General features: G+C 40.0%; 1 protein-coding gene and 1 long non-coding RNA gene across 2 annotated transcripts in view; one reads left to right on the top strand and one right to left on the bottom strand.

The window, feature by feature from the left end:
• Positions 1-14,373, bottom strand: part of LOC129033630 (uncharacterized) — a 106,211-nt gene that overhangs the window by 1,921 nt on the left and 89,917 nt on the right. The gene's annotated exons all lie outside the window — the stretch shown is intronic.
• The window catches only part of MYRIP (myosin VIIA and Rab interacting protein), a 443,398-nt gene that overhangs the window by 388,069 nt on the left and 40,956 nt on the right, over positions 1-14,373 (top strand). The window contains exon 11 of the mRNA XM_054482420.2: positions 33-272. Coding sequence (XP_054338395.1) covers positions 33-272 — 240 coding nt within the window. The remainder of the gene's footprint in view (positions 1-32; positions 273-14,373) is intronic.

Below are 14,373 nucleotides of genomic sequence, written 5' to 3'. Positions count from 1 at the left end.
CTCCTCATCTCATGATTCTGGCTTTCATTTAGGTATGGGATGATTTATCAGAGACAGACATCAGCAATGAGGCTCGGGACCTCCGGACTCTCACAGACACCACAGAGGAGAAACGGAGAAACAGGCTGTATGAGTTAGCAATGAAAATGAGTGAAAAGGAGACTTCTTCAGGGGAGGATCAGGAGTCTGAGGCCAAGACAGAATCTGAGAACCAGAAGGAAAGTCTGTCCTCTGAAGACAACAGCCAGAGTGTCCAGGAAGAGCTGAAGAAGGTAAGGGCTGTGAAGCCACCTGCAGACAGCTCAAGCTTCTGCAATGGGGTGTTGGAGAAAGATTCTATATTGGTGCAGAAAGGTGCTGGGTCCCCAAAGAGCTCTCTCTAAAATGCCCATCCCTGTGCATTTGGAAGAGCCTAAGAGAACCCTTCTTAACTTGCACTGGGGGGTACAATCAGGAAAACAGCATCATGGAAGTTTCTCAAGAACTCTTACCTTCCACTATCTTTCATCAAGACAGCCCCTTGGCTTTGAGTCTATGATTTAATGCCCCTTATCCCTCTCACTGGTAAAAATCAGTATTATTTCCCACTCCACCCTCTCCCTGAGGAATTTTGCCCATGGATTGAGGTCATCTAGCCAACCCCTCTTTTAATCAATGATGAAGCTCTGCTCCATGCTATGGAGACTTTGTGTTCAAAGTGGCCTTCTGGATTGTTTCTCTCTGCAGTTTTCAGATTTTGGTTTGTTTGTTTTAGCCTCGGAATCCCTTTTCAAACAATCTTTATATGGAATCCCAGTGTTTCACACAGAAAAAAAGTATTCCTGTCTCAGGGTCCCCAAAGTCCTAACCACTTGATTTTCAGACTCACACTCCTCCTCCCCTTTTCCTACCCCCAGTAGGCCCCTGAGTTCCAAAGGACACAGTTGGAAAACCACAGAAGATAAACTCAACCTCTGGCATAAAAGAATCCCACACTCCCTCCCCATAGTCAGTGCTCTGCCTGCTGTCCTCCAGCATTGGGGTTTCCTCTACAGCTTCTCAAAGCACATTTATGCTAGACTTGCCACTTTAGAGTCAGAATATTCCTGCCAGCCTCCAATGGAAGGGAACACACTAACATTTGTTGAGTGTCTCCTCTGTGTCTCCTCTGTGCGTGTGCCTGTACACATGTTCATTAGGTCCTTAAATAACCCTTTCAAATAGAAGCAGCCCATTTTTGCAGAAGAGGAAACTGAACGTGGGTCATTGAGGTCCTTACCCAAGGCTCACAACTAGTAAGTTTCAAAGCTAAGGCTGCATCACAAACCTGCTTGGCCTTAAATCACAGGCCCCTTCCTTTACAATGAGCCAAAGATTCAATTTTATCTTCAGAGTGATGATTCTGTTAGAGAAAAACCTCCCAGGTGTTTTCTGTGTCCCAAGTGTATACTGTGTAAACTAAGAAGTTGCTGGTAATGCACATGCATGGGTGAAGGAGCTGCCTTCATCTGCCCAGCAGCCAAGCTGGGGTCCTGTGGAGGAGGAAGTGAAGACCATTACCCATGGCTGAGCCCCTGAACCCTCCAACACCTCAGACTCTGTATTTCACTTTTCCCATCCCACCCTCCATAACCATCAAGTCCTCACCCATAAATCTTTCCCTGGCTTGTCTGTGAGTTGGAGAGTGGAGCTTGGTCTCCACGAGGAGCCCCTCACTGGGATATGGACTCCAACCTATTGCAAATGGTAAGGGCTCTGATCCTCTCTGTTACTTGAACTGATGCTGCATTACAGTCAGATTTGTACATTGGAGCTTAGAGCCAGATGGTAACTGGAGAATATCACATTCTTTCTTACAATGGCTCTATCTCCCACTGGCTTTGCTGCCTAATGGTCCCAAGGCTCTAAAAACTCTCACTGTACCAGTGGCATGCCAGGCTGTGAGTCATGCAACCTCACCCTTCATCATTCTGCAAGGAGCAACCTCCTGGAGGCACAGCCACCAATGTATGCTATTCTCCCCTGGGCAGAATGTCAGCAGAGAAAGGAGGAGCTACTGGGGGGACTTCCTGGGGACTTGGACAAGTGTCCCCATCCTGCCCCTGCCCTAATTAGGCAGGAAATTAAGAGAGTTGCCTTTATTCAGATTCCCGAATGTGTCAGCTTTTCAAAGTTCAAGTCTTGCCTTCCTAGTCTTCCGAGTCAATTAATTAAATATTCAAACATATTCTTTTGCATGTAAAAGTCCATATAGCCATATATATATGTGTGTATATATACATATATACACACATATATATACATATATATATAGAGAGAGAGAGAGAGAGCCATATAAACTATATATATATAGTTTTCCCATCAGGCAGGTACTACTGTAATTAAAAACAGAAATATAGGGTTAAGTATTGAATATTATTTAAAAACAGAAAAGTGTTGAGATATATTTTAGGATTAGACTGAGTTTGAAGCATAATCGACCAGGCGCAGTGGCTCATGCCCATAATCCCAGCACTTTGGGAGGCCAAGGCAGGCAGATCGCTTGAGCCTAGGATTTTCAGACCAGCGTAGGCAACATGGCAAAAAACCCATCTCTACTAAAAATACAAAAAATTAGCCAGGCTTGGTGGCGTGCACCTGTAGTCTCAGCTATGTAAGAGGCTGAGGTGGGAGAATCACTTGAGCACACGAGGTTGAGGCTCATCACTGGACTCCAGCCTGGGTGACAGAGTGAGACCCTGTCTCAAAAAATATATAAGTAAATAAAAACAAAAAAATTAGCCAAGCATGGTGGTTCATGTCTGTGGTCCCAGCTACTCAAGAGGCTGAGATGACTTGAACCCAGGAGGTTGAGGCTGCAGTGACCCATGATTGCACCACAGCACTCCAGCCTGGGCAATGACAGAGTGAGACCCCGTCTCAAAAATAAATAAATAAATAAATAAAAGGAAAAAGAAAAACAAAACCATGCAGTTTGCAAACTCCGTGGCATTGGTTAATGGCTTAACTCACTGCTAGTACTTAGAACCTGACAATTCATTTCTTGCCTGCTTACTCTACCTCACCTCCTAACTGGTCTCCTGACTCTCCAGGCCCTTCTTGGCCCTTCCAATTATTTCTCCACTCAATGGCCAGGCTGCCCTACAGTTCCTGCACTTGCTCACAGCCTGTCAACAGGCTCATGTCTGTCTTGCTTTTTAATTGATCCCTAGGACCCAGTCCAGGTTTTCATTGTTGACTGAATAAACACATCTTGGCCTCATTTGTAAAATGGGGATAATCATAACCCCTTATAGGGTTGTGAGGAATGAATTATGTAGTGTAGGATTTAGCATATAGCAGGAGCCCAGCAAATCGTAATTATTGTAGCTTTAGAAAAATAAGCTTCACTGTCATGAAATATCCATCTGCTGGTACTGAAGGAACAGCTTAGTGCTGATCCCCATCAACACTTGCAGTGTCATGCTGTGGGTCTGTAACTACATTTGGTGTTCCTTGATGCTATGCAGAGTGTAAGTGTGGAAATCACTACATCAGACCCCTAGGTTACCATCTTCAGGATCAGAGTTAACTGTGATGTCCCCATGACCCCAACACCACTAGTCTGAGCAACACACACACACACACACACTCTTTGGGGAGTAGATCTAGGGTAATGTGACTATTCCAGAAGCTGCCACTGCCCCGCCCTTGTTTCTTAACCATGGTAGTGCACACTAACCCAAAGTCCAACTACCTGAGGACCTTCTCTGAGTAGCAAGAGCTCCTCTTCCTACACAGAAGACTAGCTAGAAGTGCCAGAGAAATACCACTCCCAGGAGCAGGAGTAAGGCACTAACTAGTGACTGATGGGAAGGGTGTAAATATCCCAGCTCCTTTGCTTCGGTTGGGATGGTGACTCTGAGGTTTGAGCCATGCACTGACTGCCTCAGCTGGAGGCACCCACAGTGATAAACTACTTGATAAACTACATGATACGGCAGTCTTCTCTACAGACTCTCTTCCCTTTCCTGTCCCACTTCTCCACTCCTCTGCCAGTTTCCTGGGATTGCCTCCCACATAAGCCATGTGCACCCCCATTTTTGTCTCAGGGTCATCTTCTGGGGGAGCCTAGACTAAGACAAACAGAAGAAAAGTGTCATCCATAAATCACAAATACTTACTTTGGTATTGTGAATAAGCAGTGAGGAAGTCTAACCACCAAATTGGCTACTGATAGGCCTTATCTCACCAAAAGGAGGCTTGCCTCACACAGAGGGGGAGCTCAGCCAGGGCCTCCATCACTGTTCCTGCTGTTTGGGAGCCAAAGCAGAGGAATGTGGATATGCCCGTAGACACAGTGACATCAGTGGCAGCTCAATGTCCTCAGTATAACACCCCATCTAATTGAAGCTACAGAATCCTGTCCAGCAGCAGAAGAACCATTTTAGAAACATACTTTTTCCTGATGTGATTCAAACCTTTGCTGTATGCAAACATATCCCTACAGTTGGATTAAATGTCTTCCTTTGGCTGGATGCTGAGGCCCAGTGATTACTTAAGGATGGGCACTGCAACCTGAATTTAACCAGCTGAAGAACGAGCTTGGGGCCAGATCAAAACTTCTTGGAAACTGGATTCCCGAAAGGTCATGTTTCTTCTTTAAGTAATAACTTGGTTCCGCCAGACCTCAGCGGTCAGCCTTCCAAACCACGTGGTCTTCAAAGCCTGGGAATGAGCACTCGTTTCTCCCCAACCACTGAACAGCCATGCCAATGGTTCTGGAAGAAAGTCCTGGCTAAAGTGGTTCTTTTTGCCTCTAGGGACACAGCTGCTGCCCTCCTAAAGGGGGATGCAAAGGAGGACTAAGGACTCCTGGCCTGAGTTTGGAGACTACATCAGGGGCCAAGTCTCCCCAAACCCCCTAATTTTTCCAGGCCTGGACCAGCAGTCCCCAAGGTCCCTTCTGGCTCCAAAATTCCAAAGTTGTAGATATGCAATAGAATACATAGGTTTTTGCTTCTTAACATAAGTATCATTTACAATACTATAGATGAAAAAAGATATCCTATGTATCAATCTTTCGGAACATGAGCATTTATTAAAGGCCTAGATTAGGAAAATCTTGCACTATAGTCAAATTTGTACATCTAGTGTCCTTAAAGCATTTTTATTAAGAGTCTTTGTTTATTAATTATCACAAGTAGCTGAGACATTGTGCTTTATTTTCACAAGGGAGTCAACAACCAGCAGACATCTCTGCTGGGATTCAAACTGACTCTATAGTTTCACTTTAAAGAGTGAAACTACATTTATAGTTTCACAGAATAGTTTTCATTTTTTTCAATTTTGAAAAAATTGAATTTTTTTATCATTTCATAGAATAATTTTCATCAAAGTACTGAGACTTCTCTAAACTAATAAATGTCTTTCTCCCCCAAACAAGAGAATAATTTGTGCATCTTCTGATGGCTGCCCCCCAATTACTAGAGCCAAGCCACATAGAAACACAATCCTGGTCAATGGTGAAGGAAGCAGATTTATTGACTGTTGTCTGAGAAAACCCAGAGACTCTGGTTTCTCAAGTTTAATGTGCTTGTGAAAAAAATTTTGTTGATGTCATGGTGTTAACATAAAATCAAGTATCGTTGTCCATATGTGTCTGACGTTCATAAAATAACATAACCATTCATATGAGGCTACAGCACCCTACAACCCAGGGAGCATTTTATTTCAGAAGAGTGCCTCATCTTCACTTACTGCTAGAGTGAATATAGTATTAGATACTGACTTACAACTTCCAAACTACACTGATTTCAATAGGCCTTATGCCTATTGAGGAATTAACACCTCTTTCCCAACTTTCTATTTAACTGCTGCCCTAGGAAAAAAGAGAAGCTTTAGCTGTCCACTTAGAGCTACAGCTCTTAACCACAGTGCTTGAACAGGTGAGGAGGTTTTATTTCATTCATGCTCATCTGCACCCTTCATTCCCACAACTGTGTCCTAGGGAAGGGCCTGCCAGGCCAGGAAGGTAGAGTTCTAGGTTCTTTTTTGGATCTTCAAAAGAGAGAAGCAGAATATCTTCCTCTTTAGGCAAAGATGGACTGGGAAAGATTGCCCAGAACTCCAATGCAGACATACTTCAAGCCTCTAAAATGCAGGCATTACCTGGAAGGCCAGGATAAGGATATCACCCCAGCCACAGCAGTAGAATGAGATGCTGGACAGAAATGGTTTGAAGAAAGAAAGGCAGAGTTACTCCAAAAGGTTTTAAGTAGAAAGGCCTGGCCAGCAAGGCACTGGTTCAGAACTCTCACCCCACAGAAGCCCAAAAGTAAGAAACTCTGGGGAGAGGGAAGAGGAAGCATAGATACTGTGACTCTGAAGCTCTGCAGAATAAGCAAGATTGTGCTCTCGGAAAACATCTCTGGGTAGAAAATATAAAAACTAAAGAAGGAAAAACATGTACACCAGTTTCTCCTATAAACGGAAATGCCAAAATCCTAAAGAAAATACTAGCAAACTAAATTCCACAACATTAAGAGATTCACATATCATAACTCATATATTTTATTCCAAGAATGCAAAATAAAGTAAATAGCAGGAACCCCACTGTTATACTCATTTAGTAAGTACTATTTTTTAAAAGCACATCATAATCTCAACTGATGCCAAAATGTCTTTTGGAAACATTCAACACATATTCCATTGGGGGGAAAAACCCTCTCAGTGTAATAGAAAGATAGTTCTGTAACATGATGAAGAAAATCCACTTCAAAGCACCAGAATCCCTGGATTTTTTTTCTTGATGACAGCTCATTTTAAATATCAAAAACATCATGAATATCACATTTTACTACTGATCAAAGAAACACATGACAAAGAGATGAATTTGTAAATGCTTTTACATAAATGTTTATTTTGTTAATCAAATAGCACGTACATATGTGTAAAAAATAATATGTGTGGCTTTAAGATTTGTTTTAAATTACAAATATTTGTAGTTATTTAGCAAATATGTATTGTTGCTAAAGAAGTAAATGAGCAAAACTGACTCTAGAAGGTTTACAAAACCTGAACAGACCACAGAAGAAATTGGCAAAGTGGTCAAGGAATTATTTCTTAGAAAGAAGCTAGTCTCAGGTATCTTTGACAATAAAATTCATCAGACGTTCATGGTGCTAATTACCTTCATACTAATAAAACTGTTCTTGAGCAATTAAAAAAATGGAAAGCATCCCAGTTCTGAATCTCACACACAAAAAATCACACACCACCAAAAATTTACAGATTAATTCACGAGTGACTAAACATTCAAAAATTCTCAACATATTAGCAAATTGTTTCTAACTATGAATTAAAGTAATAATTTATGACAGCCAGACAGGATGTAGTCTAAGAATGTAATATTAATTTTAGGATATCTATTAACATTTTTGTTATATTTACAGGCTAAAGGGAGAAAACATGATTATTTTTATTAAATTCTTAGCTTGATGTTTGACATAGTAGGAAATTCATAAAATACTCATAAATACTGAATGAAGAATGAATTTCAAACAGCTGATAAAGTTAAACAACCATTTCTGATAAAGTAGGAAGACAAAAACTCAACAGCAGTGACTGGTAGCCTTTTGGGGACTGCAGACCTTTTTACAAGTTTGATGAACATTGTGAACCCGCTATCCATAAAGCATAAAAAAATGAAATTGATTTTCATCAAATTGGGAAGTCACAGATTGCATGAAGCCCATCCATAAACCCCAAGTTTAGAAATTACTATTAAATGACAGAAAGAAAACAAAGATGTCTTCTACTACTTTCATGATTCAACATTGGTCTGGCATTCTCTCCAGTGCAATAAGAAATAAAAATTACCAATATTAGCAGAAAACAAAACTATGACGACTTTAGATTTCTGAGTTAAGATAATAAAATCAACTGAAAAGATTATTAGAAATAAGTTTGGTAGGGTGGCCTATCACAAAAGAGTAATACATAAGCAAAAATTTCATATATACAGCAATAATCACTCAGAAAAAGTAAAAAACAATTATATTTGCAATAGCAGCAAAAGTACACACAGTGCTGAACATACACTTGGCATATAACCCAACAATTCTACTCCTAAGTATTTATTTCTCTAATAAAGACCTATGTCCACACACACAGACACACACACAAAACATTCACGTTCACCAAAAACTGGAAACAACACAATTGTCCACCAGCTCACCAGCTGGTGAAGGAGTATAAGTGCGCCAATGTCAATGAATCTTAACAGCATTATGCTGAGGGAAAAAAGACTCAAAAGGTTACATACTTCTCACTTACATGACATTCTGGAGAAGGCAAAACTATAGGGACAAAACACATATCAGTGGTTGTAAGAGAATGGGCTGAGGAGAAGGTTGATATAAAGAGACATAAGGGAATTTTTTGGTCTGATGGAAATATTCTATATCTTGATTTGGTGGTAGCTACACAACTGCATGCTTTTGTCAAAATTCATAGAACTATATGCCTTTAAAGGCTAAATTTTACTGTATGTAATATACATACACACATACACATTTACACATATATATATATACACATACATAGTGCCCTTGAATAACTTAACTACAAATGTATGAAACTCATCTGAATAAAATTAACCAGTTTTGCTAGGAGACATAAAGACTGAATAAGTGCGGAAACATATTCTGTGTATAGATGGGAAAACTTCACACTTTTATAGAAGTTAGTTTTCCCCAAATTAATACATACATTTAACAGATTTCCAATCATCTTAATGAGATTTTTTGCAAACTTGATGAAGTTATTCTAAAGTTCATCTGGAAGAATAAGTGCATAAAATATAGACAAGAAAACTCCAACTGTAATTATAGCAGTGGTGCTAACACTGGAATAAGCAAACAGATTAATGAAACACAATAGAAAATACAGAAATTTAATATGACATGACAATGTACATTTAATATCAAAGAAAGATTCTTTAAGGAATATTAGATTAACAAATTATGTAGCACACACTGGTTAATCATTTGAGAAAAAACTAAATTAGATTCATACATCATACTACATACAAGAATAAATTCTCAATGGGCAGGAGTTTAAAAGGTTAAGTAAAAGAAGCTACACAATTACTAGAATAAATCATAGATGAATATTTTATAACATTAGGAAAAGAAAGGCCAGAAACCTTAAAAGCCTGAAATATATAATTGCATAAATATTTTTGTTTGTTTGTTTTATTTTTTTAAATTTTATTATTATCATACTTTAAGTTTTAGGGTACATGTGCACAATGTGCAGGTTTGTTACATATGTATACATGTGCCATGTTGGTGTGCTGCACCCATTAACTCATCATTTAGCATTAGGTATACCTCCTAATGCTATCCCTCCCCCCTCCCCCACCCCACAACAGTCCCCAAAGTGTGATGTTCCCCTTCCTGTGTCCATGTGTTCTCATTTTTCAATTCCCACCTATGAGTGAGAACATGCAGTGTTTGGTTTTTTGTCCTTGTGATAATTTACTGAGAATGATGATTTCCAATTTCATCCATGTCCCCACAAAGGACATGAACTCATCATTTTTTATGGCTGCATAGTATTCCATGGTGTATATGTGCCACATTTTCTTAATCCAGTCTATCATTGTTGGACATTTGGCTTGGTTCCAAGTCTTTGCTATTGTGAATAGTGCCACAATAAACATACGTGTGCATGTGTCTTTATAGCAGCGTGATTTATAATCCTTTGGGTATATACCCAGTAATGGGATGGCTGCGTCAAATGGTATTTCTAGTTCTAGATCCCTGAGGAATCGTCACACTGACTTCCACAATGGTTGAACTAGTTTACAGTCCCACCAACAGTGTAAAAGTGTTCCTATTTCTCCACATCCTCTCCAGCACCTGTTGTTTCCTGATTTTTTAATGATTGCCATTCTAACTGGTGTGAGATGGTATCTCATTGTGGTTTTGATTTGCATTTCTCTGATGGCCAGTGATGATGAGCATTTTTTCATGTGTTTTTTGTCTGCATAAATGTCTTCTTTTGAGAAGTGTCTGTTCATATCCTTCGCCCACTTTTTGATGGGGTTGTTTTTTTCTTGTAAATTTGTTTGAGTTCATTGTAGATTCTGGATATTAGCCCTTTGTCAGATGAGTAGGTTGCGAAAATTTTCTCCCATTTTGTAGGTTGCCTGTTCACTCTGACGGTAGTTTCTTTTGCTGTGCAGAAGCTCTTTAGTTTAATTAGATCCCATTTGTCAATTTTGGCTTTTGTTGCCATTGCTTTTGGTGTTTTAGACAAGAAGTCCTTGCCCATGCCTATGTCCTGAATGGTATTGCCTAGGTTTTCTTCTAGGGTTTTTATGGTTTTAGGTCTAACGTGTAAGTCTTTAATCCATATGATTGCATAAATATTAAGAACTTATGTTAATCAAAACCATAAAATTAAAAGGAAAAGAATAGTTAAGAAGACATAGTGCTTAAATATATAATGGGTGAAGAATTAAGATCTTTATAACTCTGTATTAGTTCATTCTCACACTGCTATAAAGAAATACCTTAGACTGGGTAATTTATAAAGAAAAGAGGTTTAATTGGCTCACAGTTCTGCAGGCTGTACAGGAAGCATAGCTGAAGAGGCCTCAGGAAACTTACAATCATGACAGAAGGCAAAGGGGAAGCAGGCACATCTTACATGGCTGGAGCGGGAGGAAGAGAGTGAGGGAGGAGGTGCCACACACTTTTAAATAATCAAATCTCAAGACAACTCACTCACTATCATGAGAACAGCACCAAAGAGGAAATCTGCCCCCACGATCCAATCACTTTCCACCAGGCCCCACCTCCAATATTGGGGATTACAATTTGACATGAGATTTGGGCAGGGACACAGACCCAAACCATATCAAACTCCAATAGATATAGGGTAATGTACATAAGCAGGCAAGTCACCAAAAAAAAAAGAAAGAAAATGTAAATGGCCAATAAGCATATGAAAAGATATTCAACTTTAATTGTATTACAATTTTTATTTAATATAACACCTTGCCCAGAACTTGCCATATGGTTAGCACATTCATTTTTTTTAATTCAACAAATGTTTATTGAGTGTCTCAGTGTGCCTGGCACTATTGAAGCACAGAGAAAATGGCCATGAACAAGGCAGAGTTTATCATTTGCTCAATCAGTAAAAATGCAAATTAAATTAATGAGATGCCACTTTTGCCTAATAAATTGGATGGCTAAAAAGAAGGATAATTGGCTCACTCTTGTAATCCTAACACTTTAGGAGGCCAAGGCAAGCATATCGCTTGGGCCCAGGTGTTTGAGACCAGCTTGGGCGATGTAGCAAGACCCCTCTCTACAAAAAAATACAAAAATTAGCCCGCCATAGTGGTGAGCACCTGTGGTCCCAGCTACTCCGGAGGCTAAGGTGGGAGGATCACTTAAGCCCAGGAAATGGAGGTTGCAGTGAGCCGATATTGTGCCACTGCACTCCACCTTGGGTGATAAAGTGAGACTCTGTATCAAGAAACAAAAAGAATGACATTTAGTGTTGGTAAGGGCTCAGGAAAACAGGCAGTCTGCCACCATAAAATAGTGGGAGCACATATTAGAGTCTGATAACTTGGTAATCCAAAGGAATCAAAGTGTGCATACCCTTTGATCTGGCAATTGTACTTTCAATTATTTATCCAAAGAAAAACCTGGAGAAGCAGCCAGGGGTATACTACAATGTAGTTCATCAAGCAGTGTGTTTTTATTGTAAGGAAACGACAACCTGAATGCCCAACAACAAGGGATTCTTGGAGATATGGGGAGATGGGGTTGAGATAACAGATGAGGCATAGGCATTGGAACAGCAAAGATAGATTGGTTCAGATACAAGTGATACAGGGCAGATGAGCCCCAAAATTAGGGCTTAACCCAAGAGGGTTCTTGGCTTTGCCCAGGAAAGAATTCAAGGGTGAGTGGAGGATGCTAAATGGAAACTATAATTGAAGCAGCAGTGTATAGCAGCAGCAGAGGTACTGCTCCTTAGCAGGGCTACCCCATAGGCAGTGTGCCCAGAGCAGCAGCTCAGAGGCACTTCTGCAGTCATATTTACATAAATATAGTAATTATACTTTTAATTACATGTAAGTTAAGGAGCAGTTTATGAAGAAATTTATAAGATGAAGGTGGCAACTTGTCAGGTTGTTGCTATGAAAAGGGGTGGTAACCTCCGGGTGTTGCCGTGGCAGTGGTAAACTGACATAGCACACTGGTGGGGTGTCTTATGGAAAGCTGCTTCTATCCTGGCCCTGTTTTAACTAGTCCTCAATTTAGTCCAGTGTCTGAGCCCAGCCTCCAGAGTTGAGTCCCACCTTCTACCTCACAATTAAGTGGGTAAATTTCATGTCAGGAAGTTGAGGAGATTTTGTTTTATGTTCCATATGTTTATTACCTCTCTGTCCCCCTACCCCCCACCCCTCTCCCCATCTGTCTTTCTGAGGCAAATGTGTCTTCTGAAAGTGAGGGGATAGTGGAATTGGAGGTTCAACATTGTAGGAGGGTTTAAAATAGCTACTGCATCAAATGCAAAGAAAACAATGTGGAGAAATATTGGAATTCCCAGGGAGCACTGAAAGCATAGATGAGGTCAGATCATGAACATTTACCTGATGTATAAAGAACCTGTACAAGAATATAGCAATCTTGAACACAATTAAATACAAAATAAAAAATCCATTTTATTCAAAGAAAATATTCCTACCAGATCTATTCATAAATCTACATCATTTGGCATAATTACACAGTGTGGTTCAAGTGGTTCTGAGATTTACGGTGGAACTTCCCATTTCAGAGGTTTGTAGCTTAGCCATTAATCTTCCCTGAACTAAAATCTACATATGAATTTCAAACCATTGAGGGGATGGGGCATAGAATGGAAACTAACTCCATCCATAATAAGAGCAAAAAATGTGAAGTTAAAACCTAAAAAGTTAAAACTGCAGATCTCCAAGAAATCTAGCAGTTCACTGGAAGAAAGATGGTGTAAAGATGAATTCTTCCAAAATTAGGTTAGAGGTTTAATGCAATGCAAATCAAAATCTGAACCAGACATCTTTTAACTTTTCAAAAAGAGTCTAAAAATCAAAACCATCTGATAGAATAAATAGTCAAAAATAGTTTAGAAATGTTTAGAAAAAATAAAAGAGGCGTGAAGAGGATCCATTTATTAAGACATTACTCATATGTTTTAAAGGTACAGTAATTAAATTTGTGAGCTACTAAAGTAAGATGTAACAGAATAGTCCAGAAGAACAGCCTAAAGTATATTAAATTTAACTCACCATTAATCTCGCGATTCTCACTCACTTTCCACACTAGGTCAAAAAAAGACAGCTTTTTAATAAATAGTGTTTGGACAATTGTTAGCTTGTTCTTTTGGGAAGGGAATAGGGATGTAAGAAAAGACAGGTTCTTAATTTTCACCCCAATGAAGGTATGAATGGACCCTCCTGGTTTGCAGGCCCAGCAATAGATAAGAGGCAATATTTAAAAGGAGGCAGAGAGATGTTGAACTTCTCTTGTGAGACGTGGTAGCCCAAGCTCTGGAATTTGAATCCCTGCTCATTCCCCACTTCTTCAACAATTATTGAGCTGTTCAAGGAGGTGCAATGCAGTATGGATAAGAGAAAAAAGCTCCCTGAGCTCGTGGAACTTACCTTCTGTTGGAGGAGACAGTGGTAAACATGTAGACACATGAAGGGGAAGATGCACAATAGTGATAAGTGCTAAGAAGATGACGTAGGGCAGAGGGCAGAGTCCTGGATAGTCATGAACTCTCTGACCAAGGGTCTTGAACTGAGACCCAAATGGCAAGCAGGAAAAAGATCTAAAGGAAGGGCTTTCCAGGCAGAGGAACACATGCAAGTCCCTAAGGTGGAGATGACCTTGACAAGTCCAAGGGACAGATAGAGCCAAGGTGGCTGGAGCAATGTGGCCAAGGGAAAAGTGGCGAGAGAGGTGAGGGCAGGGGCTAGAGCAAGCAGAGCCAGGTGGGCCATGCAGACAGCTTCAGTTTATATTCTGGTGAGGTAGAAAGCACATGGAAAGGTTGAAGTGGACAAGTGACAAGCAGGACCTTACATTATGAAGATCACCCTGGCTGCCATGTGCCACCTTCTTTCCAAGCAAATGTGGAAAGTGATTTCAGGTCTCACTGGACTTCTTCAGAGCCAAGCACATACCCTGATTACCACCAGTCATTAGAAATGTTTCCATCAATATTAGGAACTATTGTCTGAGGAACAGTCAGTATAAAAAAGCAAAAAAAAAAAAAAAAAAAAAAAAGATCAATGGCTATGATTACCTCTTAGGCCAAGAAAGGAACTCCTCCTGCCTG

This window comes from Pongo pygmaeus, chromosome 2, assembly GCF_028885625.2.
Source record: "Pongo pygmaeus isolate AG05252 chromosome 2, NHGRI_mPonPyg2-v2.0_pri, whole genome shotgun sequence".
NCBI classification, from domain to species: domain Eukaryota; kingdom Metazoa; phylum Chordata; class Mammalia; order Primates; family Hominidae; genus Pongo; species Pongo pygmaeus.
This window is presented reverse-complemented; position numbering and strand designations above follow the sequence as displayed.